The sequence below is a fragment of the Microcaecilia unicolor genome, chromosome 10 (assembly GCF_901765095.1).
Source record: "Microcaecilia unicolor chromosome 10, aMicUni1.1, whole genome shotgun sequence".
Classification (NCBI taxonomy): domain Eukaryota; kingdom Metazoa; phylum Chordata; class Amphibia; order Gymnophiona; family Siphonopidae; genus Microcaecilia; species Microcaecilia unicolor.
In genome coordinates this window covers 65,014,931-65,041,579 of record NC_044040.1, presented here as the reverse complement: position 1 = coordinate 65,041,579, position 26,649 = coordinate 65,014,931, and the positions used below count along the sequence as shown (strand labels likewise).

Below are 26,649 nucleotides of genomic sequence, written 5' to 3'. Positions count from 1 at the left end.
CACTCTCTCTGCCCTACAGACTTTGATAGCAAAGAATACTGAAAGTATCAAGGCTATAGCCGAAACTGCATTAAAACAATTACAAATTAATGATTACCAAGCCATGGAGGTTAAAACTCTTTCTGAAAAATTTGCTAAAATGGAACTTGTGGAACAATCTTTGGTTAAGGACAGGTGTTTTGCCTCTAAGCGCTTGGAGTATTTGGAGAACCAATCAAAGAGACTTAACCTGCGTATTATAAACTTTCCAAAATCGCCACTTATTACTTCAGTACAAATGGTTAAGAAATATCTAGTGGAGGTTCTGGGAATGACTGATAGTTCATTACCACCTATTACAAGAGCATATTATTTACAGAGTACTGGTAAAGTACTAGATAATTTAAATCCCTCAGGTGGAATGAATCTAACTGAGTTCCTAGAATCCTCTCTGGAGGTGGTCACGCAAAGGTTAACTTTGTTGGTGACATTTGCCCTTGAGATAGATAGAGATGCAGTGCTCAGGCTGTCCTTGAGACATCTTAATTCTTTATTTTTGGGCTCAAAAGTAAGGGTTTTCCCGGACCTTTCCAGGGAAACCCAGAAGAGACTAAAGTTATTTTTATTACTGCGTTCAAGGGTAGTAGCACTTGGTGCAAATTTTCAATTAAAGTTTCCTTGTGTTTGCAGGATTCTATACCAAACAAAGCAATTTCAGTTTTTTGAACCCAGTCAATTGGAGGATTTTTTGAAAAGCAAAGAGGGTGTGATTGTGAAAATTTAGAACCAAATGTAACACTGTATAGCAGCTCGGAATAGGTCATTCTGAATATGACGCAATCTGTTGATAATTATAATTGATTGAGCCTTGTTATATTAGCTTATAAATATATATATTTTCCCTCTTGGGTCAATTACATTTACTTGTGGACGATAGTCATTATTTGCTTTTTAGCACTATGATTTTGTAATTAAAGATGTTATTATTGCATGTATCGTGTAATATTCAAGATTGATTGAATATTGTATAATGAAAAAATTTGAAAAATAAATAAATAAATAAATAAATAAAAAATTTCAGAAAAGTAAAGGAACTCCATTTAAAAATAATAAAGGTAACCATTCAAACTGAAAAAGGAGAGGATAGGAAAGCAAAAGAGCCAAGGGAAATTCAGCAGTCACAACAATCTTACACTGGAGAATGCAATGGAGCTGATTCTCCCAAAACTTGTTTGAAGAACAGTGGTGTACCAAGGGGGGGGGGGGGGCAGTGGGGGGCGGTATGCCCCGGGTGCACACCGCTGGGGTGGTGTCGCATGCCTGTCTGCTACGTTCGTTCTGTGCTCCCTGTGCCCCGGAACAGGTAACTTTCTGTTCCGGGGCAGAGGGAGCATGGAAACAAACAAAGCGGACAGGCGCATGGCCCTCCCCCCAGCGGCATGCACCCGGGGGGGTTCTTTCACCGGGGGGGGGGGGGGGGGGGTCGCGCTGCACCCCGGGGGGGGGAGGGGCGCATCGGCGATCCACCCCGGGTGTCAGCCCCCCTAGGAACGCCACTGTTGAAGAGCCAGGTCTTTAAATTGGCTTTGAAAGTCTTAAGTGAGGGGTCACTATGAAAAGAAAGGGGCAGATTATTCCAAATGTGACGGGAAAGGAAAAAGAAGGTACACTAGTGGCTTCTAAGTGAGCGAGTTTGGGGCTTTATGCCAGTTTTTAAATGTTTTTCTCTTTTGAAAAAGAGCCCCTCAGGCTCTCATTTTAGAAGCATCACCATGTGTAAATGTAAGTGTGTAGATAGCCTACCTGTGCAAATACCAATTTTAGAAAGCTATTATTTATACACTAGTAAAACAGGCCCATTTCTGACACAAATGAAACGGGCGCTAGCAAGGTTTTCCTCGGAGTGTGTATGTTTGAGAGAGAGAGTGTGTGTGTTTGAGAGAGTAAGTGTGTGTGAGAGATGGAGTGTGAGAGAGAGAGACAGACAGAGTGTGTGTGTGTTTGTGTCAGAGAGAGAGTGTGTGAGAGACAGAGTGTATGTGTGTGAGAGACAGAGTGTATGTGTGTGTGAGAGAGATAGAGAGAGATAGAGTGTGTGTAAGAGAGAGATAGAGTGTGTGAGAGAGAGAGATAGAGTGTGTGTGAGAGAGAGTGTGTGAGAGCAGTGGCGTACCAAGGGGGGGGCGGTGGGGGCGGTCCACCCCGGGTGCCAGTGGGTGGGGGGTGCTTCGCTCCCGCCGCCTCCCGTGGCCGTTCCTGCGGCGCCGCACATTTAAAAAACCGGCGAAGCAGCGTTGCAGGCAGCGCCTCGTGCCCTGCTTGTAAAAAAAAAAAAAAATCAAATCTCCTTCCTCCTTCTCCTCCTCGTCTTGACGTCTTGACGTCGACTCGGGCCTTCCAATCAATTTGATTGGAAGGCCCGAGTCGACGTCAAGACGAGGAGAAGGAAGGAGATTTGATTTTTTTTTTTTTACAAGCAGGGCACGAGGCGCTGCCTGCGACGCTGCTTCACCGGTTTTAACGGGACTGAGGTGGGGAAGGAGAGGGGCGAAAGGGACTCGGGTGGGGGTGTTCAGAGGGGAGAAGGGGACTAGGGTGGGGGTCTCAGACAGGGGAGGGGAGAAGGGGACTGGGGTGGGGATCTCAGAGGGGAGAAGGGAAGGGGAGGGGAGAAGGGGACTGGGGTGGGGGTGTTCAGAGGGGAGAAGGGGACTGGGGTGGGGGTCTCAGAGGGGAAAAGGGGAGGGGAGAAGGGGACGGGTGGGGATCTCAGACAGGGGAGGGGAGGGGAGAAGGGGACTGGGGTGGGGATCTCAGAGGGGAGAAGGGGACTGGGATGGGGGTGTTCAGAGGAGAGAAGGGGACTGTGGTGGGGGTCTCAGACAGGAGAAGGGGAGGGGAGAAGGGGACTGGGGTGGGGGTGTTCAGAGGGGAGAAGGGGGCTGGAACTGGGGGCTGAAAAAAGGGGCAGAGAGAGAGAGGGGACAGATCCTAGATGGAACGGGGAGTGAGAGGGAGGGCAGACCCTGGATGGATGGGAGAGGGAGGGCAAATGGTGGATTGAAGGGGCAGAGAGAAAGGGCAGGCAGTGGATGGAAGGGACGGCAGAGAGGGCAGACACTGGATGGCAGAGAGAGAGAGAGAGAGAGAGAGAGTGAAGACAGATGCTGGATGGAAGGAAGACGGTGAAAAGAAGATGAGGAAAGCAGAAACCAGAGACAACAAACTGTAAATAAAATATATTTTTTTATTTTTTTTGCTTTAGGATAAAGTATTGTAGATGTGTTAAATGTTTATAATAGAACATGTAAATAAGGTAATCTTTTTATTGGACTAATTTTAATACATTTTGACTAACTTTCGGAGAACAAAACCCCCTTCCTCAGGTCAGGATAGGATACAGTAACAGCACTATACTGTACTGACCCGAGGACGGAGGTTTTGGCCTCTGAAAGCTAAATGTATTAGTCCAATAAAATGGTATTATTTTACTTTCTATATTTGTTTTATTTCTATTTGTTAATTTGTAAAGTGGTGATTGGTACTTGTTAGGTTTTTTTTTCAAATTTACATCTGCTGTCTTTATATTTTGCACAGTACTAGGGGACAGTTTCTGTTTCTGTGGTGTTGCATTGTATGCAGAGTCTGGCATTGGGGGTTCAGTTTAATTTTTGTCTAAATAGAAAGTTTATGATTACTTATTCTATAGTGGATTAGGGTATATCTGTGTTTGTGAAAAAGACATGGCTTTCAGTTGGCATTGACTGTGCAGGATCTACGATCTGTACTATTCTGTCTGGTTTAGTTTTACAATAGGTGAATTGATGTTCTAGTGCTCACTATAGTGTTTAAGATGCTTTCCTTTTCCTTGTGTGACTCGTAGAAATGACTGCTTATGGTATGGTAGAATTGCTCTATAGGTCCTGAGTGTTTTGTATTCTCGGCATGCCTAGTACTGGATTTGGGGGGGGGGGGGGGGGTGTTAAAAAATGACCGGCCCCAGGTGTCAACTACCCTAGGTACGCCACTGTGTGAGAGAGAGTGTATGTGAGAGACAGAGAGTGAGTGTGTGTGTGTGTGGGGCTCCGAGTTCCATGACCCACTCCTTCCCTCCCTCCCTCTCCTCCTCTCCGAGTTCCAGGCCCCCCTTTCGTCTGAGGTGCAGGCCCCCCTCCCTCCCTCCCTCTCCTCTCCCTCTCTCTCCTTTCCTCCCTTCCCCTCCGAGTGTATGTGAGAGACAGAGAGTGAGTGTGTGTGTGTGAGAGAAAGTGAAGCCTTCAAGCCTTGAAGCATTCGTACGCTCTGTAAGGCTCCATCTCCTCAATTGACGACACGTAGTCCCGGAACGTTGCAGGAATGCTTCAAGGCTTGAAGGCTTCACTTTCTCAGCTTCAGAATGTTGGAGGCGCGTTTTATTATATAGGATGGTGATACATACCATGTTTAGATAGCAAAGGCCCTTTTGCAAAGCATCAGTAAGCCCAACGTGGGCTTACAGCACACAAAACCTGGAACTACAACCAGCCCAACTTGGCTGAAAGTGGTAGTTCCGCCTCGAGTGTGCACCATTTCCAGTGCGCCAGAAATTTTTTAAATTTTATAGCACAGTACTATCCCGGCAGTAATTGGGCATCGCTGCACAGTGCCCAGTTACCACGGGAGCCCTTACTGCCACCTCAATGGGTTGTCTCAATGGGTTGTGGTAAGTGCTCCCCCCGCATGACCACACGGTAAGAGTAATCTTACCATACGGCCATTTTTTAAAGGGCTTTTTACCCGCTGCGGTAAAAAGGGCCCTGGCGCATGGGAAAATGGTTCCCGACACTACCACAGGGCCCTTTTTCCTGCAGCTTAGTAAAAGGACCCCATAGTTAGGATGTGAAAAGGGAGAGGCTTGAGCAAGCTGAAAATACTGATGTATTCTCCCACCTGTTTCTAGCTAACATAATCTTCCCCACTGCCCTGATGACACCCGTGACATCATCTACAAACCCTGACCCCCTCCCCATCATCTCCCCCAATGATACCCCTGATATCATGACACCATCCAGGAATGCACACTGATGACATTCTTCCTTTAATGAGAACATTTAAAAAAAACAACAAATCAAAAATTAAACAAAAGTTTCTGAGCTGCACACCCCTATTAACTATGCTAAGTGCCTCCACTTCCATGAGCTCAGCCTGAATACCATGTTTCTAGCTGCTATCTGTCCATCTCCACCTGTGAGGTCTTCTTCAGTTGATCCACCTGGCTTATTTTATTGGAAGCCACACCCACCCTGCTATTGTGACTTCCTCCCACATGACCCGAATTATCCCAGCATTCCCTCTGGTGATACTTCCTGCCTCTAGATATATAGCTAAATGTAGTCGTCAGTGTTGCCCAAGTTACTTTGTAAAAGGAATATATTACACTTACCATTTACTTGTTTAATAAAAGAAATAAGTTAAGTTACAGTGAAATATAATATATTACAGTTACTAGTTACTTTGTAAAAGTAATATATTACACTTACTAGTTACTTGTTTAATAAAAGTAATGTTAAGTTACTGTGTCTATATAAAGTAATGAGACATTATATTACTCACTAGTAGAAAAAGTAATAATTAGAGTTATTTAATTTGTACAAAAGTAATCATTACAATTACTTGTTACTTTTAAAAGTAATATATTACCAGTATTATTACTTATTAATAAATTACTGACCAACACTGGTAGTTCAACTCTCCTCGTGCCAAGCTTCACACCATGCATTAAGTTGTGGTATCATGAATGCAGAGATAACGCCAGAGATGTTCTACCCCAGTGTACACACCCTTTGCAAATATATGCTATGTAATTTTAGAGTGTATTTACTAAATAACAGTTAGACAGAATAGTGGTGTTTATATGTGCACTCAAATACATGCATGTGTCATTATTCTACACATTTACATGCCTAACAGCTGTGTAAATGCAAATGCCTAGTTTATTGAACTGCCCTTTGTACAGCTAACCCCTATTTGAAATAACAGAAGTCATAGCACAAAACACACCCATTAATGTTGAAGGGGCCCTTTTATAGAACTGCACCAAAAAGTGGCCGTAGCATGCCTTTAACACGGGTCTTTCTGAAGTGCTAAGGCCACTTTTTGTCATGACCAGAAAATGGCTGATTTTCCATTTTCTGATTTAATGGCCATGCGTTAAAGTTCTATTCTATTCGTTAGTCTTATATTATATTTGTTAGTCTTATATTAACAAGCCAACCAGCGCTGATAATTGGTACTTAACAACCAATTATTGGCACTAATTGGCTTTAATTAGAATTTACGCACACAACTTTATGGGTGTATTCTACAATGTGGTGCATATAAATTCTAATACGTGCAGTTGAAAAGGGGACACAGCTATGAGCGGGTTGTGGGTATTTCAAAAAATTATCACTGAACATCTTTCTCACTACTATTTAATTGGGTACCAGATGTGCTACCTAGATAAATACTTTTGAATACTGACACCCACTATGTTTGTGTTCTAAAACATATATCTGTTCATACATCCACATTCACAGATGTTTGTGCACTTCTAGCACAGCAAATTTCACCATTGTCTTGCAAGATGCAACTACAGTACCTGCAAAATATTTTTTTCTTTTAGACTTCTTTGCGCATATATGACATTCCATCTTCCACTGACATCTGTTACTGGGGAAGGTCACTGTGTTAGAACTTGTGTCCAAGCAAACACTCATTTCTTAAACTAAAGAACATTTTTCCTAGCCAAAGTTAGCAAAGGTCATAGGAGCCCTTTATACAGTGGCGGTAAGCATTAACGTGTACTTACCGCATGCTAAAAAAGCACTACTGCGGGACACGCTTAGGCATCCTGTGGTAATTCTGGGGGGTGTTTAGAGGCAGAAAGTAGGCGTTGCCTGCACTAATTGGGTAGCGCGGATAAATTGTCGCAGGCTGCCTGATTAGCACAGGGTTAGTGTGGGATCACTTACCGGCTAGTAAATAGACGGCAGTAAGGGCTCATGTGCTAATTGGGAAATTATTGCATGACCATTAAAGGGAAAATAGAAATTGCGGCCATTTTTCTGCCATGCTAAAAGTGGCCTCAGCATGTGGGAAACCCACGTACTAAAAATAGTGTGAGCAGCTTTGTAAAAGGGCCCCTTAATATCAAGTAGTTTAAAATCACCTCATATTTAAACTGAAATTCTTACCTCTGACAACTAAATCTGCTGAAATCGAAGAGTTGTCAACGATTGTCTGGGCTGTGCAAGTGTACCTCCCAGCGTGCCTCAGCTGTGCAATTTTAATAAGCAGTTCTCCACTGGCTTCACTCTAAAAACAGCAATCAATCACAATTAGCAAAATCTCCAGTGGCATTTGCAGAAACTATATTCTTTCCAGCAGTAGCAAACAAAGGCTGTTAATCTTCAACAGAACTGCTGCAAGGGTGATGGTTGCCCTAGATAAATGTTCAGTCTTATACCCTCCTCAGTTAACGTTTGAGTCCCAAACCTGCAGCACCCCCCCCCCCCCTCAAAAACTCAACAGTCATAATCATTACACAAACATTCTATAGAAATGCAGGTTAAAGGTTGTGCTGATGGTTATTTGAGAATGTATGGCTGTTAGGACCTATTGTTCTGCATTGACTGCAGCTGCTCAGAAGAAGCGGCTACCCTAGATGACACTTGGTTAGGCCAACCCTAACATTCAAAATTCAGGGGCCTTTATACTAAGCTGCGTAAGCGTATATGCGTGACCAATGCGCGCCAAAATGGAGTTACCGCATGGCTCTTGCTGTAATTTCATTTTTGGCACGCGCCCAATATGCACGTCCGAAAAATCATTTTTATTTTCAGCTGCACGTATCGGCCACGCACCAAGTGGCATTTGGTGCGCATAGGTCATTACCACCTGGTTGCCGCGTGAGACTTTACCACTAGGCCAATGGTTGGTGGTAAGGTCTCAGACCCAAAATGGATGAGCAGCAATTTTGATTTTGCCACACATTCATTTTTGGCAAAAATAAAGAAAAGGCCTTTTTTTTACAGGTGAACTGAAAAATGGATCGGCGCATGCCCAAAACCAGTGCCTACACTACTGCAAGCCATTTTTCAGCACACCTTAGTAAAAGGACCCCTCAGTAAAAACTGTATTGCGCAGCAGTAAAGCTCCATATGAGGGAATCATCTCCCCAAAGGTCACCTGAATATTCTTTGTCTTTCATTTTTATTTTACATTGTCATCCCATCTTTTCAATTATCAATAATTTCCCAAAACAGATTACAACAGGTACAATAACATTTATACATATTTAACTACAGTATAGTTCATAAAATAAAAATACAATGCATAGTACAATGCATAGTACAATGCATAGTATTCAGTTTCTTCTTATATATCTTCCTCTGCAGACCCTATACCATTTTGTTCACTTTCCTCCAAACGACTTTGAGTGTTTTTAAGTCCTTGGAAGTATTGGAGGCTGTACATAAGTATTGCCACACTGGGAGAGACCAAAGGTCCATCAAGCCGAGCATCCTGTTTCCAACAGCGGCCAATCCAAGTCACAAATACCCAGCAAGATCCTGAAAAAGTTTAATACATTTTATGCTGCTTATTCCAGATTTTCCCCAAGTCAATTTAATAATGGTCTATGGACTTTTCCTTTAGGAAGCCATCCAACCCTTTTTAAAACCTAACCACCTTTACCACATTCTCCGGCAACAAATTCCAGAGTTTAATTATACGTTGAGTGAAGAAATATTTTCTTCAATTCGTTTTAAATTTACTACTTTGTAGCTTCATCACATACCCCCTAGTCCTAGTATTTTTGAAAGCGTAAATAGATGCTTCAAATCTATCCTTTCAACTCCACTCATTATTTTATAGACCTCCATCATATCTCCCCTCAGCTGCCTTTTCTCCAAGCTGAAGAACCACAGCCACTTTAGCCTTTCCTCATAGGGAAGTCGTCCCATCCCCTTTATCATTTTCGTTGCCCTTCTCTGTACCTTTTCTAATTCCATTATATCTTTTTTTGAGATGCGGCGACCAGAATTAAACACAATATTCGAGGTGCGGTCGCAGCATGGAGCGATACAAAGGCATTATAACATCCTCATTTTTGTCTTCCATTCCTTTCCTAATAATACCTAACATTCTATTTGTTTTCTTAGCCGCAGCAGCACACTGAGCAGAATGTTTCAACGTATCATCAACGATGACACCTAGATCCCTTTCTTGATCTTTGATTCCTAACGTGGAATCTTGCATGACGTAGCTATAATTCGGGTTCCTCTTTCTCACATGCATCATTTTGCACTTGCTCACATTAAACGTCATCTGCCATTTAGACTCCCATTTTCCCAGTCTTGTAAGGTCATCTTGTAATTTTTCACAATCCTCCCACGATTTAACGACTTTGAATAACTGGGATCTTGCCAGGTATTTGTGACCTGGATTGGCCATTGTTGAAAACAGGATGCTAGGCTTGATGGACATTTGGTCTGTCCTAGTTTGGCAATACTTATGTACTTAGTCAGTCTGGACACATGGGGGCACTACAGAGAGAGAAAGGCACTCTGTTTTCCTGCTGGCTGAATCTGTCAAGGGAATTTTGTTCTTGCAGCACAAATTTAAGCATATGTCATGCAAAGACTTTCACAAGTATCTCAGAAGTCAGCCACAGATGTTGAGGGATATTCACTCTTCTGTTAAGTACGCTTGGGCTCATACGCTGACAAACAAAAATCCAGAATTTTCTAAATAGTAGATCATTGTATACTGCTGTACTGTAAGTCAGTTACTGTTTGATGTGTATTCATTAACTAAAAGCCATTTACACACTTGCTACAAATAAATATTTCTTCAGCAAAGGTAGCAACCATTTTTATGTTTTGTGTCCTCTTTTTTGTCTCTCCAAATATGGTAAAAACAGTGATGGAATTAAAAAAGTCACTTATAATTTCCTATGTTCTTTCAAATGAATGCACGACCCTACTGCTTATATGCAGTGGACAAATGTGCAGCCTGCATTTTGTGTGTACTTTTAGCTACTTTGAAAGCAGAGATTTTTGTAGTTGTGTTTAGGTTAAGGTAGTAAAATAGCCCATGCTCATTTTGCCCGTTTGGTAAATCATACAGGGGGTCTTTTACTAAGCCACGGTAGCGTTTTTAGCTCACAGTAGAAATCAGCTGGCGGTAAACACCAAGACACCCATAGGAATATAATGTGGATCTCAGCGTTTACCGCCAGCTGATTTCTACCGCGAGCTAAAAATGCTATCGCAGCTTAGTAAAAGCCCCCCACAGATAGCAGATTCAACAGACACAGGCTCCTTTAACCAGGGAAGCTAATGTACAGAATGACAGTAGTATAAGGAGGAATATCTCGAAGGGAAGAAAAAACAATTTTTGGCAATCCCCAAATGAACATTCGAGTAGAGGAGAGCAGCACTAGTAATAGACAGCAGTGAGTGGCTAAGAAATTTGGGAGGGGGAGGGCAAATACCCCTTCATTACTAAACTGTGCTATTTCAATAACACACATTAAAAGGCAATTAATGTGCATTGAAAAGCCTATAATGCATGTTAATTGCAATTAATGCTCATGCTCATTATTATGCAAATTAAATAATGCAAGCTTTATTATTCCCAGTACATTAGCTAACTTTCCTACAAGAACACTGGCTGGCTAAAAAGCAAGCCATTGCTGCCAGGGTGGAAGTTGACGGTGCTGGTAAAAATAATAATGATAATTTAAAAACAACAACAACAACAAAAACAGGGCAAAAAGTGGCTTCTCCCATATCTATCTCAATAGCAGACTATGGAATTTTCCTCCAGGAACTTGTCCAAACCTTTTTTAAACCTAGATATGCTTACCAATGTAACCACATACTCTTTCAACAAATTCCAGATCTTAACTATTCATTGAGTGAGAAAATATTTCCTTATTCTTTTTAAATGTATTACCATGTAACTTCTTTGAGTGTCCTCTAGTCTTTGAAATTTTTAATTGAGCAAAAAAATTGATTTGCTTTTACCTGTTCTGTACTACTCAGCATTTTGTAGATCTCTATCATATCCTCCCCTCCCCCTCCCAAAGAAAAAAAAGCTGAAGAGCCCTACTATTAATCATTTCTATAGTGTCCCTAGAGGAATGGAGCCGATTCTGTGGGTGCTGTGGGTGCTTAAGCACCCCCAAAATTGAGAAAATTCCTTGTATGTGTCCAGGCAGGGGTTATTTCCATTAGGCTTAACACCCCCAATAATTTTGAAAAGTTGGCTCCTATGCCTAGAGGGCTCACAATCCAAGTTCTTGTACCTGGGGCAATGGAGGGTTAAGTGACTTGCCCAAGGTCAAAAGGAGATACAGTGGGACTTGAATGCAGGTTGCCAGGATCAAAGCCTGCTGCACTAACCATTAGGCTACTCTTACATTCCACCTCTTTAGACTTCCCTCATATGAGAGGAGTTCCATCTCCTTTATCATTTTTGTTGCCCTTCTTTTCCACTATATCGTTTTTGAGATACGGTGACCAGAATTGAATGCAATATTTAAGGTGAGGTTGCACCATGGAGCGATACAGAGGCATTATAATATTCTTTGTCTTATTTTCCATCCCTTTTCTTATAATTCCTAGCATCGGCGCACACTGGACAGAAAATGTCAGCATACTGTCTACAATGACACCTAGGGCTAGGCTTACTAAATGGCGCTATGGGCGCATTAGCATTTTTAATGCATGTAAATGGTTTATGCGCATCAAACGCTAACATGCCCATAGAAATGTATAGGGGGCTTTAGAGTTTAATGTGCCTTAAATTTACAGGCGCATCAAAAATGCTAACGCACCTTAGTAAACATACCCCCTAGATCTTTTTCTTGGGTGCAGACTCCTAAGGTGGACCCTAGTACCAAGAAACTATGATTCGGATAATTCTTCTCAATGTGCATCACTCTGCATTCATGCACATTAAATTTCATCTGCCATTTGAATGCCCAGTCTTCCAATTTCCTAAGATCTTTCTGCAATTTTTCACAGCCCGCAGGAGTTTTAACAAATTTGAATAGTTTTGTGTCATCTGCCAATTTAATCACCTGATTTCTAGATCATTTATAAATAAGTTAAATAGCACCAGTCCCAGTACAGATTCCTGTGGCACTCCACTATTCACCTTTCTCCATTGAAAAAAATGACCATTTAACTCTACCCTCTGTTTTCTATCCATTATCCTCTCCACCCTCATCTCTCCCTACACTCCTTCCCAGGAACTCCATTAACTAGGCAAAGCTCTCCTAATTGCACCCTTCTCCTCCATCGCTAACTCCAGACTCCGTTCCTTTTGTCTCGCTGCACCTTATGCCTGGAATGGGCTTCCTGAGCCATTACGTCTAGCTGCATCCCTGGCTGCCTTCAAATCCGGGCTAAAGGCCTACCTGTTTGATGCTGCTTTTGACTCCTAACTTGTCACTTGCTCATAACCTTTATCTTGTCTTCCTCTCTTCAATAGTCCCTTTCCCTAAGTGTCCTTCTGTCTGTCCTACCCTTATCCTTATTGGTCCTGTCTGTCCTGATTTAGATTGTAAGCTCTTTTGAGCAGGGACTGTCTTTTCTTCATGTTCAATTGTAAATCGCTGTGCACGACTGGTAGCGCTATAGAAATGATTTATAGTAGTAGTAGTAATATCCATTAACCCATGTCACCCTCCCTTTTGAGTTGCACACTATGGGGTCCTTTTACTAAGCTGCGGTAAAAAGTAGCCTGCGTTAGTTTGGACATGTGAAATTGGCGCATAGTGGGCCATTTTTTACTGCGGCTGGGAAAAATTTAAAAAATTGGGCAGTAAATGGCCATGTGCTAATATGAAAAGTAGCGCATGCTGCCTGAGCGCTTAACGCCACCTGTTTACTTGGGGGAAAGGGCTCACATGCTACTCATGCAGTAATCAGGCAGCTCGCGCAAATGTGGCCACACTGCCAATTACCGCCGGAAAAGCCCCTGCGGTAGAAAATTATTTTCAATCACAGGAAACAGTGTGCAAAAACTTTGAAATTATCACTAGGCGCCTGTGCTACCCAGGTGGTAGTGTCAATTTGGCACGTGCTACCCGCATGTTAGCCCTACCAAAGCTTAGTAAATGGGCCTCTATGAGATTTAGGCACCTGCGTTATAGAATAGTATAGGCAGATGTTCGTGCAAATCCAAATTATTTATTTATTTAACACATTTATATCCCACATTTTCCCACTTAGTTGCAGGCTCAATGTGGCTTACACAATACCGTAGCGGTAGGCTCCGGTTCAATAATATAAATTGTGATATCCCCCTTCTCACTCAGGGTGACCTGGTTCTCAATATGCAGATCAGATGCAAATTAGTGTGCTACCCCTTCTCACTCATGGTGACCTGATTCCCTCTAAGCAAATCAAACAGGTCTCACCAACTGCATATTTCTCAGGCAATTCTTTATTCCAGCCCCTGGGCACACTTCTTCTAGCTTAATACTTTATACTTTCATAGGTCTTCACACTGAGCCTCCCCACACAGATACATGGGCTCAGTACTAACTTCAATACTTTGGGGACTTTTAACCCCAGGCTTTGCAGCCTGCTTCTCTCAGTACTTTGGACACACAGTCCTTTCTTCTTTGGACACACAGTCCCCTCTTTGAACACACAGTTCTGGACACACAGTCTTTTCTTCTTTGGACACACAGTCCCTCCACTGAACACACAGTTCCTATAAGTACTGAGGACACACAGTCAAACACTAATGCTTTAGGGACTTCTTACCCCAGGATTTTCAGCCTGCTGATCTCCTTTGGACACACAGTCCACCACAAGTCCATAGGGCTAGCCAGTCCCTTCCAGGGGATCTCTCTTCTTCTGCTGCCAGCTCACCTCTCTCCCTTTCACAATTCAGGTGGGGTATAAAGTGGTTAATTAGCTACACAGGACCCAGCCCACAACCTCCTACACCTGTGGACATCCCAGGGCTCTCCCCGGTCCTAGCACCCTCCACTTCTTCTGCTACTAGCGCCCTCTAGTGGCCTACACCGTATAGGACACCCTCTTACTTATCACAAAATACATAGTAAATTCATAGGCATATAAGAACATTAGTATAAGGCAACAAAGAGATAATGAGGGGATGGTGATAGAAGTCTAGTAGTCCATATTTTCCTGTGTCGCAGGAAGTAGAGGATTAGTTTGGGTCTTGGGGGTAGGCCTTCTTAAACAAATTAGTGCCAATTAACTTCAATAATTAAGGCCAATTAATTCATAGTTAATGACATTAACTGATCTAGTTGTGTGCACATCTTGGATCCATACTGAAATTTTGGCACCATATAAAGAATTAAGTGTAAAAAAGTGTTTATTGAAGAAGACAGAGTTGTTATCCAGTCTTTGCAAGAAACTAATCATTGCGGTGTGAAACGACTTATTTCTGACTCTGAATTGGACATTGGGGAGTTTAAATATGCTTCTGAAATAAATTTATGAAATTAGCATTCCAGAATGTTGGAAGCGTAGTGACTGCATGGGAAGAACTTAACGCATGATTGACACTATAATAAGCAGCGGTGTACACGCCTTTGCACTATTTGCGGAGGACATGTTGAACGACTTCTGTGACTGAAATAAACCATATCATTTACTAATCGGAAAAGGTCACATAAGTTTTTGCTAAATGTATGCTGGACAACTGTTACGTTTTATTCAAATTTTTGAGTCTTGTATTTTACAAGGTATGTGACAATAGCATTAGGGTGTGGTCATATGTATTGATATTACTTTGACTTAAATAGGTTCACAGTAACTCGTGTTATGAGGTAAAATGTGCAGGTTCCCTTTTTTTCCAATCACCATGTAGTTACACAGCCTCTAATCTATAGTTACCAAATTATAATGTGAGGTAAAGCTGTTCCCTTTTATGGTGGAATAAATGGTTGCATGTTTTATACACTCAGACCATGGTTTATTTTTATGCATTGATTTTTAATGCACTCAGAAAAGTAATAATGTCAGCATTGTGCAAGTTGTAGCTCTTTATATGTATAGTGTAATTTATTCTTATTTCAAAACTGTATGAAGGAGAAGAGGGAGTAGACTGAAATATGAATTCTTTAACTTTAATTTTCAATATTTTCTGTACTTATTTCAGAGCTTGGTTGTCTTGATCAAGCATCGGAGATATTCCATACCTCAAAAAAACTCTAGGTTCTTAGTGTCAACAATAAAGCTTACCAAGCAAATATGGAATAAGGCATCAGCATTTTTTGCCACAAATTAGATATGAACAAGCTAGATGCTTTCAGTGGAAACCTCAACTTGACTGAGTTACATACATCCTTCCTCAGCATAAGGAAATTTGATTCACTAATTGGAACGTGCAATAGGAAAGCTGAAAGCGGTTCCAAAAGCATGTGTGTGGTTCACCATCTATGAATGTCTTTAACTTTAAACAAAAGCCTTCTGCTATATAAACCTTCTAGTTATTCAATAAAGAACATGAAATCAAGTTGATTACAAAAATGGAATTCTATACTACAAACAAGTTAACTTTATTCTCTAACAATTTACAAGCTGACCTATGCCTTTCAGTAATAGAAACTTTGCAGATTTCTTGAGGGAAACGCAAAAACGACGTCAGAAATTTCTTCAGATGAAACAAGAGACACAAAAATTGGAGCTACATTTTTTCTTAAATATCCATGTAAATGTTTGGTCACTTATCAGTCACTGAAATATGTATATTACTAGCCGTTGAGCCCGTAAAAACGGGCTAGTATAGGAAAGGGGGGGGGGGGTTGAAAGCCCCTTCCCATCGCCGCTGCCAGGCCCCCCCGCCGCCGAGCTCGCCCCCCCCCCCCCGAGTCACCACCACCCCTCCACCCGGCCCTCGCTCCGCTATTGAAACAGCGAGGGAACGCAGCACACAGCTGTGCTCTGCTGAGCTGCCGTCGGCCTTCCTTCTTCTTCTCTGCCTGAGTCCTGCCCTCGTGTGATGTAACGTCGTCGAGGGCGGGACACAGGCAGAGAAGAAGAAGGAAGGACGGCAGCTCAGCAGAGCACAGCTGTGTGCTGTGTTCCCTCGCTGTTTCAGTAGCGGAGCGAGGGCCCGGCCGGGTGGAGGGTGGGTGGCGGCGGCGACTCCGGGTGGGGGGAGCGTTAGCGACGGTGATTTTGTCCCTCGCAAATGCGCAGTAGAGACCCTCTCTGTTCCGCCCCCATCATCACGTATTGACGCGGGGGCGGGGCAGAGAGGGTCTCTACTGCGCATTTGCGAGTGAGTACGACACTCGCCATTTATATGTTTGATGATCCTATTCAACTCTCTTCTTTTATAACATCTAAAACTCATAAGATAGAATAATAACAACTATTGAAAACTGATAGTGAATCTGATGCAACCGATTTATAATGTTGAATTATTTTCTTAATTTCTCCAATATAATGGACTCCACTTGTGGACTTTTGTGAGGTAAAATTTTTTTTTCTTTTTTTCCTGGTTTTATCTCTATTAGAATTATGTTATATCAAGCTTTATTGTAACTAACCAAACTTTCTTTACAAACTTGTCAAGTTTGTTTGATGTATAAATTTGAAAAATTAATTAAAAAAAAAGTAATAGAAACTTTGGTTTAAAAAACAGTATTGTTCAATGGGTCAAATTTAAGCTTTTAACAGTTACTCATCAAATTCTACATTTGAATCTCCTTTTCTACTTGACTACAAGTATCCACTACTCGCCTTCTTGGCACTTGAAATCCTTTCATTACAGTTTCTTCCTGACTGCTCTACCTAGAATATTCGGCTACAAGCAACTTGTCGCTCAGTGTGTGCACTTGCTCCCTTATTATGAAACTCGATCCAAGAGCTAAGGGATGAATGCTCAAAGGCGTGCTGAAAAATGGCTTGTGGTAGTGTAGGCATGGGTTTTGGGTGCGCGCTGATCCATTTTTTAGCACGCCTGTAAAAAAGGCCTTTTAAACATTTTTGCCGAAAATGGACGTGCGGCAAAATGAAAATTGCTGTGCATCCATTTTGGGTCTGAGACCTTACTGCCAGCCATTGGCCTAGTGGTAAAGACTCACGTGGTAACCGGGTGGTAATGACCTATGTGCACCAAATGCCACTTGGCGCATATCTTTTATGTGTGCCCGAAAAAAAAATGTGCGTCGGACGCACGCCAAAAATGAAATTACTGCAAAAGCCACACAGTAGTCGGGCGGTAGCTCCATTTTGGCACGTGTTGAGCGCACGCAGACGCTTACGTGGCTTAGTAAAAGGATCACTTAGGGCCCTGTGCACTAAACATTAGTGCATGCTAATATTAGAGACACCCATGGGTGTCTCTAGCGTTAGCGTGTGCTAATTTTTAGCATGTGCTAAAAACACTAGTGCCTACAGTGCGGCTTAGTAAACAGGATCCTTATGGTTTGTTTTAGCTTACAATGAAATTTAAGAGTGCCCAGACCCTTCTGATGCTCATATTATTAGATGTTGATGGTGGGGTGGCAACTGTAATTGGTTGCTTTTTTCATAAGAGCATAACAGCCATACTGAGTAAGACTGATGGTTTATCTAGCCCAGTATTCTGCTTCCAACAGTGGCCAATCCAGATCACATGTCCCTGGCAGAATTCTAAAGAGTAGCAAGATTCCAAACTGCAAATCCCAGGGATAAAGTAGTGGCTTTCCCCTTCTTAACAGCAGATTATGGACTTTTCCTCCAGGTACTTTGGTAGTACTGTGAGGCTGCTGGTAGAGGCTGCAGCAGTCATTTTGTAAAGGCAGTCACTAGGGGCAGAGTGGGTGGGGTTTGCTCCTGCCCCCATCACCCCACTGGACCACCAAGAAGTTCAGGTAGGCCTGGGGGGGTGCCTATCCTAAGTTAGGGGTGGGATGGGGCTGGGAGAGGGTATGGACTTGCAGGGAGTAGGGGAGCTTGTTGGAAAGGGGGGGGGGGGGGGGTTGACCGGGATAGTTTTTAGGCCCCGGCTGATATTCAGTGACAGGGCCTGTATGTCTTGCCCCCTCTTTGGCCGTTTTCAAGTCCAAACTGAAAGCCCACCTCTTTACCACTGCTTTTGACTCCTAACCACTGCTCACTTGCCCTTTTATCCTCACCTCTTTATTCTCTTACCCTTAATTGTTCTGTCTGTCTGCCTGTCTTATCTAGATAGTAAGCTCTTTCAGCGGGGACTGTCTTTTTTGTGTATGGTATACAGCGCTGCGTATGCCTTGTAGCGCTATACAAATGATAAGTAGTAGGGCCTGCATAGCTAATTGGATGATTTAGGTATCATCTAAAGGTATCACCATTCGTGTCTCTTAAAATTATGTCTAAGCAATCTTTGTCTATTGAAGGAATATTACAACCCAATTTGAGTAACCAATCCAATACTCCCACTTTACTCTTGCATCTGGTAAACAAAACAGCTGCTAAGAGAACATTGGTTAGAATCATATCAGCTAAAAACGCGGAGCATGATTATAAAAAGGGATGCAAATGGACATTTAAAATAAATTTATTGTATCAGACAATTTATTTAAAAATTATATTATAAAAGGCACCAATAGATATTTTCTGTCAATTAATGCAATGTTCAAGTAATTGCAGAGATGTGTCTAAAGAAAATAATACACGTACTGTGCATCTAAATGAATATCTCTGTGTGCCTTAGGAAGTTCTGTAAATACAAAATATCTCTTTTTTTGAAAAATGTTTGACCATGGAGGCGCTGGACCGTACAATATACCCAAGGTACTTTCATACGCGTGACTATGTAGGTAAGGTGTAAGCAAAAGCTGACCCAGTGCTGAAAAATAATTGTAGTGACAGCTTCTGCAGAGTCTTCTTAAAGTCTCTATATCAACTCAGTACCCCGTCAGCTCAGTGCTATAACACGTGGAGGCATATTTTCAAAGCACTTAGGGGTCTTTTTATAAAAGCACGCTAGTGGTTTTAGCGCATGCTAAAAATAAGCATGCAGTAAATGCTAGAGACGTCCATATATTCCTATGGGTGTCTCTAATGTTTAGCACGCGCTGATTATTGCATGCTAAAAATGGTAGCATACCTTTGTAAAAAACCTCCTAAGACTTACAAAGTTACATGCAGGCTTATTTTTGAAAGAGAAAGATGCCCATCTTTCGACACAAATTGGAAGATGGGCGTCCTTCTCAAAGGGTCGTCCAAATCGGTATAATCGAAAGTCAATTTTGGACGTCCCCAACTGCTTTCTGTCGCAGGGAAGGCCAAAGTTCATGGGGGCATGTCGGAGGCGTAGCAAAGGTGGGACTTGGGCGTGCCTACACTTGGACGTCCTCGACAGATAATGGAAAAAAAAAGGGTGTCCCTGATGAGCACCTGGTCCTGTTTTTCTTACGACCAAGCCACAAAAAGGTGCCCAAACCGACCAGATGACCACCGGAGGGAATCGGGGATGACCTCCCCTTACTCCCCCAGTGGTCACTAACCCCTCCCACCCTCAAAAAACAACTTTCAAAATATTTTGTGCCAGCCTAAGATGTCATACTCAGATCCATCACAGCAGTATGCAGGTGCCTGGAGCAATTTTAGTGGGTGCAGTGCACTTCAGGCAGGCGGACCCAGGCCCATCCCCCCACCTGTTACACTTGTGGTGGTAAATGTGAGCCCTCCAAAACCCACCAGAAACCCAAAGTACCCACATCTAGGTGCCCCCCTTCACCAATAAGGGCTATGGTAGTGGTGTACAGTTGTGGGGAGTGGGGTTTGGGGGGCTCAGCACACAAAGTAAGGGAGCTATGTTCCTGGGAGCAATTTCTGAAGTCTACTGCAGTGCCCCCTAGTGCCCAGTTGGTGTCCTGGCATGTGAGGGGGACCAGTGCACTAGAAATGCTGGCTCCTCCCACGACCAAAGGGCTTGGATTTGGTCGTTTCTGAGATGGGCATCCTTGGTTTCCATTATCACCAAAAATCAGAAACGACCAAGTCTAGTGACGACCATCTCTAAGGACGACCTAAATTTCAAGATTTGGATGTCCTTGACCATATTATCGAAATGAAAGATGGATGTCCATCTTGTTTCGATAATACGGGTTTCCCCACCCCTCCATCGGGACGTTTTGCGAGGACATCCTCAACAAAACTTGGGCGTCCCTTTCGATTATGCCCCTCATGGTAATTTATGGAATTTTTTAAGTCTAAGTGCTTTGAAAATGAGCCCTATAGCAATGCAGTGACAGTTAGACGTCTAGGGTGAAAAGAGAAAAAATGTTCCTTGTGTTCTATCATTATCTACTGCCTCTCAACATCTCTAGGAGTTCATTGATGAGTCACTGCTAAACACAGTGTGACATTTGAATCAAACTGTGTAAATTACGTATAGCGGTTGTGTTTTATAGCAGGAACTGAGCTAAGCATTTCAAATTTATTTCACTGAAGACTTTAGTATGACATTAAGAGCATATACAGTTCACATTGTACTATTTAACCAAAGGAGTTTGAAAGTGAATCATTGTTTGAAAACTGCAAATAGCAAAGCACATGAGGCTAGTTGTTAATGTTGAGAGAAGGCTTGAAAGATCAACTGGTCTCCAGGAAAGGCAGTGATAGGAGAGCACAAAGACTAAGTCTATGGGTGATAGGATGAGGGAGTGAAGAAGTGGATGCTGGAGCTCATCTCTGTAATCAGTGCTAGTAAGGGTCTTGAAAAAGCATAACAGTACCCCACATTTTCCCACCTATTTGCAAGCTCAATGTGGCTTACATAGTACCGTAATGGCGTTCGCCATGTCGGTTGATAACAAATACAAGGTTATATTGTTGAAGATTGTCTATTGTCCAGTACGATCATTGGTTATGTGGTGTTGCTGAGTGTGGGGGATTATGGTGGATCGGTGGGGGTAAGCCTTCTTGAAGAGGTTGGTTTTTAGTGATTTCCTGAAATTTAGATGGTCATGGATTGTTCACTACTTATCCTTCAGTTGATTGTATTCATGTTATTGTTTGGGTACATGCATCAATGTCAGCCTCCAGGGATCATGAGTTGTCTGCATTTCAAGAATGCAAGCTAGAAATGCACAAATGATTCTTTTAATGTTCTTCTTTGCATATTTGTCTTACTGGATCCAACCTATTTATTAAGCCTGTAGAGAAACTACTGGCTAGTTTATAGGCCTATCATGCTATAACATTTGGGAGAGGTCATGGATTTTCAGCCAGGATCTTTAATCAAGGCTGGCAACTTAGTGTGGTGACAAAATAATTCAGGGCAGGACATTTGCCGAGTAGGGGTCTTACTGTAGATAAGTTTTACAGTTTATGATGGAAGCAAAAAGGGACTATATACTCCAACAACAAAACTTACTCATTTCTGAATTTTTTCTGGTCCATCACATTTGCAAATAGCAAGTCAAACTACCAGATGCTAATGGGATCCATCATTACATCCGATGGGCAAGAATTAAACAGCAGGTCATGACACACACTGCAATTGACTAAACCCTACTCTTACAAATCATCCAACCAGGAGAATTTGCAAGCAGGACTAGTGTCGGATGATGCCTCTTTCAGCCCTGACAGATCCATCCCATTGAGGGCAGGGAGGAATCTGACAAGTTAGACTTAGGAAGGCCATGCTACTGACTGTGAGGGCCTCAAATCTTTTAGATTTAAACCAAGTATTATTGACCTCAAAATAGTTCTTGATGAAGGCTATTTATACTAAAGCCTCTGAACACTTGTTGTGGTCTTTGGGCAGATAAACTAGAGTGATGGCAATAGCCACCACCATACACCAGCAAAGAGTTCAGGCAACTGAAAACTCCTCCACCTTATCCACCAAAGCTGACCATTTTACTCCGTCCATACCACACAGATATCTCAGAGGACTAAGGGTTCAAAATGGAAAAGATAGAAAAGGTATCAAAGTTTTGTGGTAGGAAGTAAGCTTTCTACCTAAATCCCACTTGAATTATTCTATAAGGGGTTACACAACTCATCTCCTGTTGCCTTATCTTCACTGCAATGCCTATCAAGCAGAATGTTGAATTCTACCTGAAATCATACAGGATATAGATAATATATAATGCAACATTTTGACCCAATTATAGAATTTGATAGGAATATATGGGACCAGCCTTTTATGTGAAATAGTCTGGACACATATGATTGATGACCTGGGAGCTTTTTACTAAATAAAAGACTGTGTGTTTTTACAAGATCTGCCTCTTTGTTTTAAAATCACTACATAGACATGGAAGTGCTGAACCTGGCACATCTATGTTAGTAGAGGTTATCTATGCCTTTTTATCATATGCTTTTCTTAAACAGGTGCTCCAGCTGGACTTCCTCCTGCAGGGATAACCATGCAGGCATGTATTTTAGAAAAGGATCTAAGTCAGCAGACCCTTTTCTGAAATACTTGTCTAAACGTTGATGTCCCGACTTGGACATCTCATTTCAGGTTGGTGCAACCTTTCTAAAATGGCACTCTATATTATCGGTAGTTTATACAGGGAATCGCCATAAAGGAGTTACTTGAGAGTGGGATTGCCAGCTGGCTTCCCTCATGCAAGTGATTTATGATCTACCAGTTATCCATCATAATAGGTGGGAGGAAGGAGAATGTGTCCTAGATTACTAGCAAGATGGAGAGAGAGTGTAAGGTTTTTCTTCCCACTCCTATACTTCTGCTCTTAGTGGCAGGAATAAAGGAGCTGAAGCAGTCACAAAGACAAGAAGTGTGTGCTCTGTGCTCTAATTTTTCATTCTGATGCATACTGCTGATAATGTGGGACCCAGATCCTCCCCACCTGCTACTTGTGATGGCTACTGGTAGAACATGAAAAGCTTACCCAAAGAAGTCAGTCATTCTAGTAGAGACTGAATTTCAGCAGAGGAGAAACACAAGTTGTTTGGAGCTGCAGAACTGAAAACAGAGGTTAAAAAGAGGGCACTTTGGGGAGAAGAGAGAAAAAAGTTTGAGAGGAAAGAGAGAGAGAGAGAGAGAGGGAGGTTAGAGGAGCAATATGAATGAAGAGACTGTAGAAGTATGTTTGTGTTTATAAAAGAGACTGGGAGGAAACAGAAGAAAAGACTGGTTGGCTGAGTGTGTCTGTATAAATACTTATGCTGTAAATGTATAGGGGTGAAATAAAACTGATACGGGATATATATATATAAAGAGAGAGAGAGAGAGAGAAAATGAATTTCTATGTACAGGAGATGATTTGTGTGTGCCCTTGAGGTTGTGTGTATGTTCTTCTATCTGCATGAGGGAAAATGTGGCTATATGTGCGTAACTGAGGCTGTATGAGGTAAGACTGTGGTTGAAAGAGTCTGTTAGTAAGGAAAGAAATGTGCCTGTGACCAAAGTCTGGCTGTATAAATTTGTGGCTAGGCAAGATCATCAGTGAAAAACAAAACAAGTTCACAAAATATGATAATAAAATGGTGATACAGAAAAAGCAGACACAGAGGAGGTAATTCTGTAAGTGGGGGCCTCCTTTGAGGTGCCTCAATGCCACATGGTGAAAGCCTATTCTAAAACAGAAACTGGGCACCCAGATGCCATAATAGAATACTAGCATAACCCGGTATTGGGGGCACCTAAAATCTAGGCATTCACAGTTACACCAGCCATAGATCTGGCAAGGGTGCCTGTGACTTACAGTATTCTCTAAGTGACATGCATAAGTCACAGCATTTCCTTTACTCCCATTATGCTCCGCCCATGTGAACGTCCCCTTTGCATTTACACACTATGGACTAGATTCTATAAATGGCGTCTACAAAATTGTCACCAAAAAAATAGCACTTAAAGTTATTGTGCTTTATAGAATAGCACTTAGCGCAGAGAACCTTAGGTGCAACCATTTAAACCAATGAAAACCTGGTGTCAATCTCGCACGTAAATTAGGTGCAGATCCCCCCAATTCTATAACAATGGCCATAAATTGCAGGAATGCCTCCAACAAACCCATAGTCCTCTCATGGCCACAGTCATTTTTTGGATCGCGCTCTAGAATTTACTCAAACCTCTTTATAGAATACGCCTAATAAGATGCATGTGTAAATTCTTATTATTGTCAATTAGTGTGAATAATTGTTTGTTATTGCCCAATTATTGGTGTTGATTGGCTCATTATTCAATTAAGTTGCATGTGTGCCCAAATTTACACACATAAATCAAAGCTCCATATATAGAATTTGGGGGTATGCCATTCACGCATGCCCTCACAGAATAGCTGTTTTGCTGTCACTTACACACAATTGTGTACACTTACTCCCAGATTCTATAATCAGCACCCAAACTAATGGGGGGGGGGGTCCAATAATTTAATTTGCATTAACAAGTACTTAACTGGAATTAATTATATTTGGGCACCGATCTGGCTTTGCGGAATTCTGTAACAATGGGCACCTAAATTGGACCATGTGTGACTCAGAAGGGGGTGTGGCCATGGGAGGTCAGAGGAATTCACAAAAAAATGCTTACAGTGTTACAGAATAGTGGGGATCCACTCCCAACTTGTGCACCAGGATTTACACCAGGTTTCAACTGGTGAAAGTCCTCACGCCCAAACTTGAGCATGGAATTCACTGCTCAACGCTATTCTATCAAGAATGCTCATCCCGGAGCACCCTTTATAGAATAACATTGAGTGCCAATTTTTATCAGTGCCATTTATAGAATTTCCCCCTTACTGTGAGCATGCAAGTATCTGTACATTCACGAATGCAAGTGGCGCTTAAATCTACGCTCCCACTTAAATAATTGCCTCCATAAAGGGCAATTCTATCAACTCACATGTACACAGGCATTATCCCCCAGATTCTATATATGGCATCCAGATTTGTGCACCCAAATATAGGCGCGTGCCCAAGACGCACATGAAAATTGATTAACGAGCCCTTAACTACCAATAACTGGGTGTTAGCAACCAATTAGTGAAGTTAATTGGCACTCATATTTTATGAGGCATAGTGCCTAACTCTACTGGCACATAACTCAAAAGAGGGCATGACCTGGGGAATATCAGGGGCATTCTGAAAAGTTGTGCATGTAGTTATAGAGCACTGATATAACCGGTTAGCCGGTAGCCGCTAACCACGGATATTCAGCAGAGGATAGCCACTTTTCCCCACTGAATATCGGCAGATAGCTGGTTAAGTGCTATTTAACCAATCAGCATCCATTCTGACTGGTTAAATAGCACAAAGTATAGAACAGGAAAAATTCTCTACGATGACGAATCACAGAAGGCAAAAGTAGAGACTAATAGACGATTCACCACTGGAGATGTGAGTCCAACAGTCTTTATTATATCAAAGATAACGACCCGACACAGGCCGTGTTTCGACGCTAAAAAGCGTCTGCATCAGGGGTCAATAAATACACCAAGTAGTGAATGCAAAACGAAGAGTCCTACTTGTATGTGTGTTGTCAGCTCACTGATCACGTAGCACCAAACAGAATATGCTGGATACAAACTATCATTTTGCTCTGATAGTTTGTATCCAGCATATTCTGTTTGGTGCTACGTGATCAGTGAGCTGACAACACACATACAAGTAGGACTCTTCGTTTTGCATTCACTACTTGGTATATTTATTGACCCCTGATGCAGACGCTTTTTAGCGTCGAAACACGGCCTGTGTCGGGTCGTTATCTTTGATATAATAAAGACTGTTGGACTCACGTCTCCAGTGGTGAATCATCTATTAGTCTCTACTTTTGCCTTCTGTGGTTAAATAGCACTAAATATTGAGCAGAATTTTTTTTTTTGGAACACACGATTTATTATTCTGACCAGTGCACTCAGATACACTAGAACTAATGTAGTTGGTTATTTCCATAAATTCCACTAATATACCACTATGCATTTTGCTTTTAGTAGGCACATACTGGCCAGTACTCAAAACTATTTAACCAGTCAGGAATGGCTAACCACGGATATTCAGTGGGAGATAACCAATTAGTGAATAGCTGCTAACTGGCTTTATCACACTACATAGCCGGTGAGGCATGGATATTCAGCACCAATCCAGCTATGTTTACCAGTTAAAATAGGCCGGATAAATAGCAGACCTATATTTAACCACTAAGCACTTAACCATTAGCGCTATCAGCTGAAGTGGTTAAATTGCCACTGTCAAAAGTGAAACCGGATATTCAATACCGGTCACGGATAAGAGCCAGCACTGAATATCTGGTTTGAGTGACAGTGTTGGTTAGTCATTGTGCAGCCCAATGCCGGCTGAATATCGGGGGGATAGGGGGTAATTTTATAAAGTGCTAACATTTACAGGCAAATACTTATATAAATGATTAGACTACCAGCATACACATGCAAATGTGTGCACATATGTGCATAAAAGCTAATAAACCCAGCTACATGCAGTAAAAAAAATCCAGCTAAGTTCTATTCTGTAAACATACGCATACATACAGGGCCACTGAGAGACAAAGAAGGGCCTCAGGCAAACACCCCCTGGCGCTCCCCCCCAGTGCCAGCCCCCCAGGCCTGCTTACCTGAGGCAGTACTAAGTGCTCCCTCAGTCTGTCTCCTGCTCCTGTGGGACCCCCATTATCGCATTAACTATGCTCTGCTGGCCACAGGTCCTTCTTCCTGCCACATCCCCTCCTGCCTATGCAGAAAAA

At 42.2% G+C, this 26,649-nt stretch overlaps 1 protein-coding gene across 1 annotated transcript in view; it reads right to left on the bottom strand.

Annotated features, from left to right (window-relative positions):
• Nucleotides 1-26,649, bottom strand: part of CNTN1 (contactin 1) — a 317,283-nt gene that overhangs the window by 90,262 nt on the left and 200,372 nt on the right. Inside the window, exon 14 of the mRNA XM_030216174.1 lies at nt 7,194-7,314. Within this exon, the coding sequence (XP_030072034.1) occupies nt 7,194-7,314 (121 nt within the window). The remainder of the gene's footprint in view (nt 1-7,193; nt 7,315-26,649) is intronic.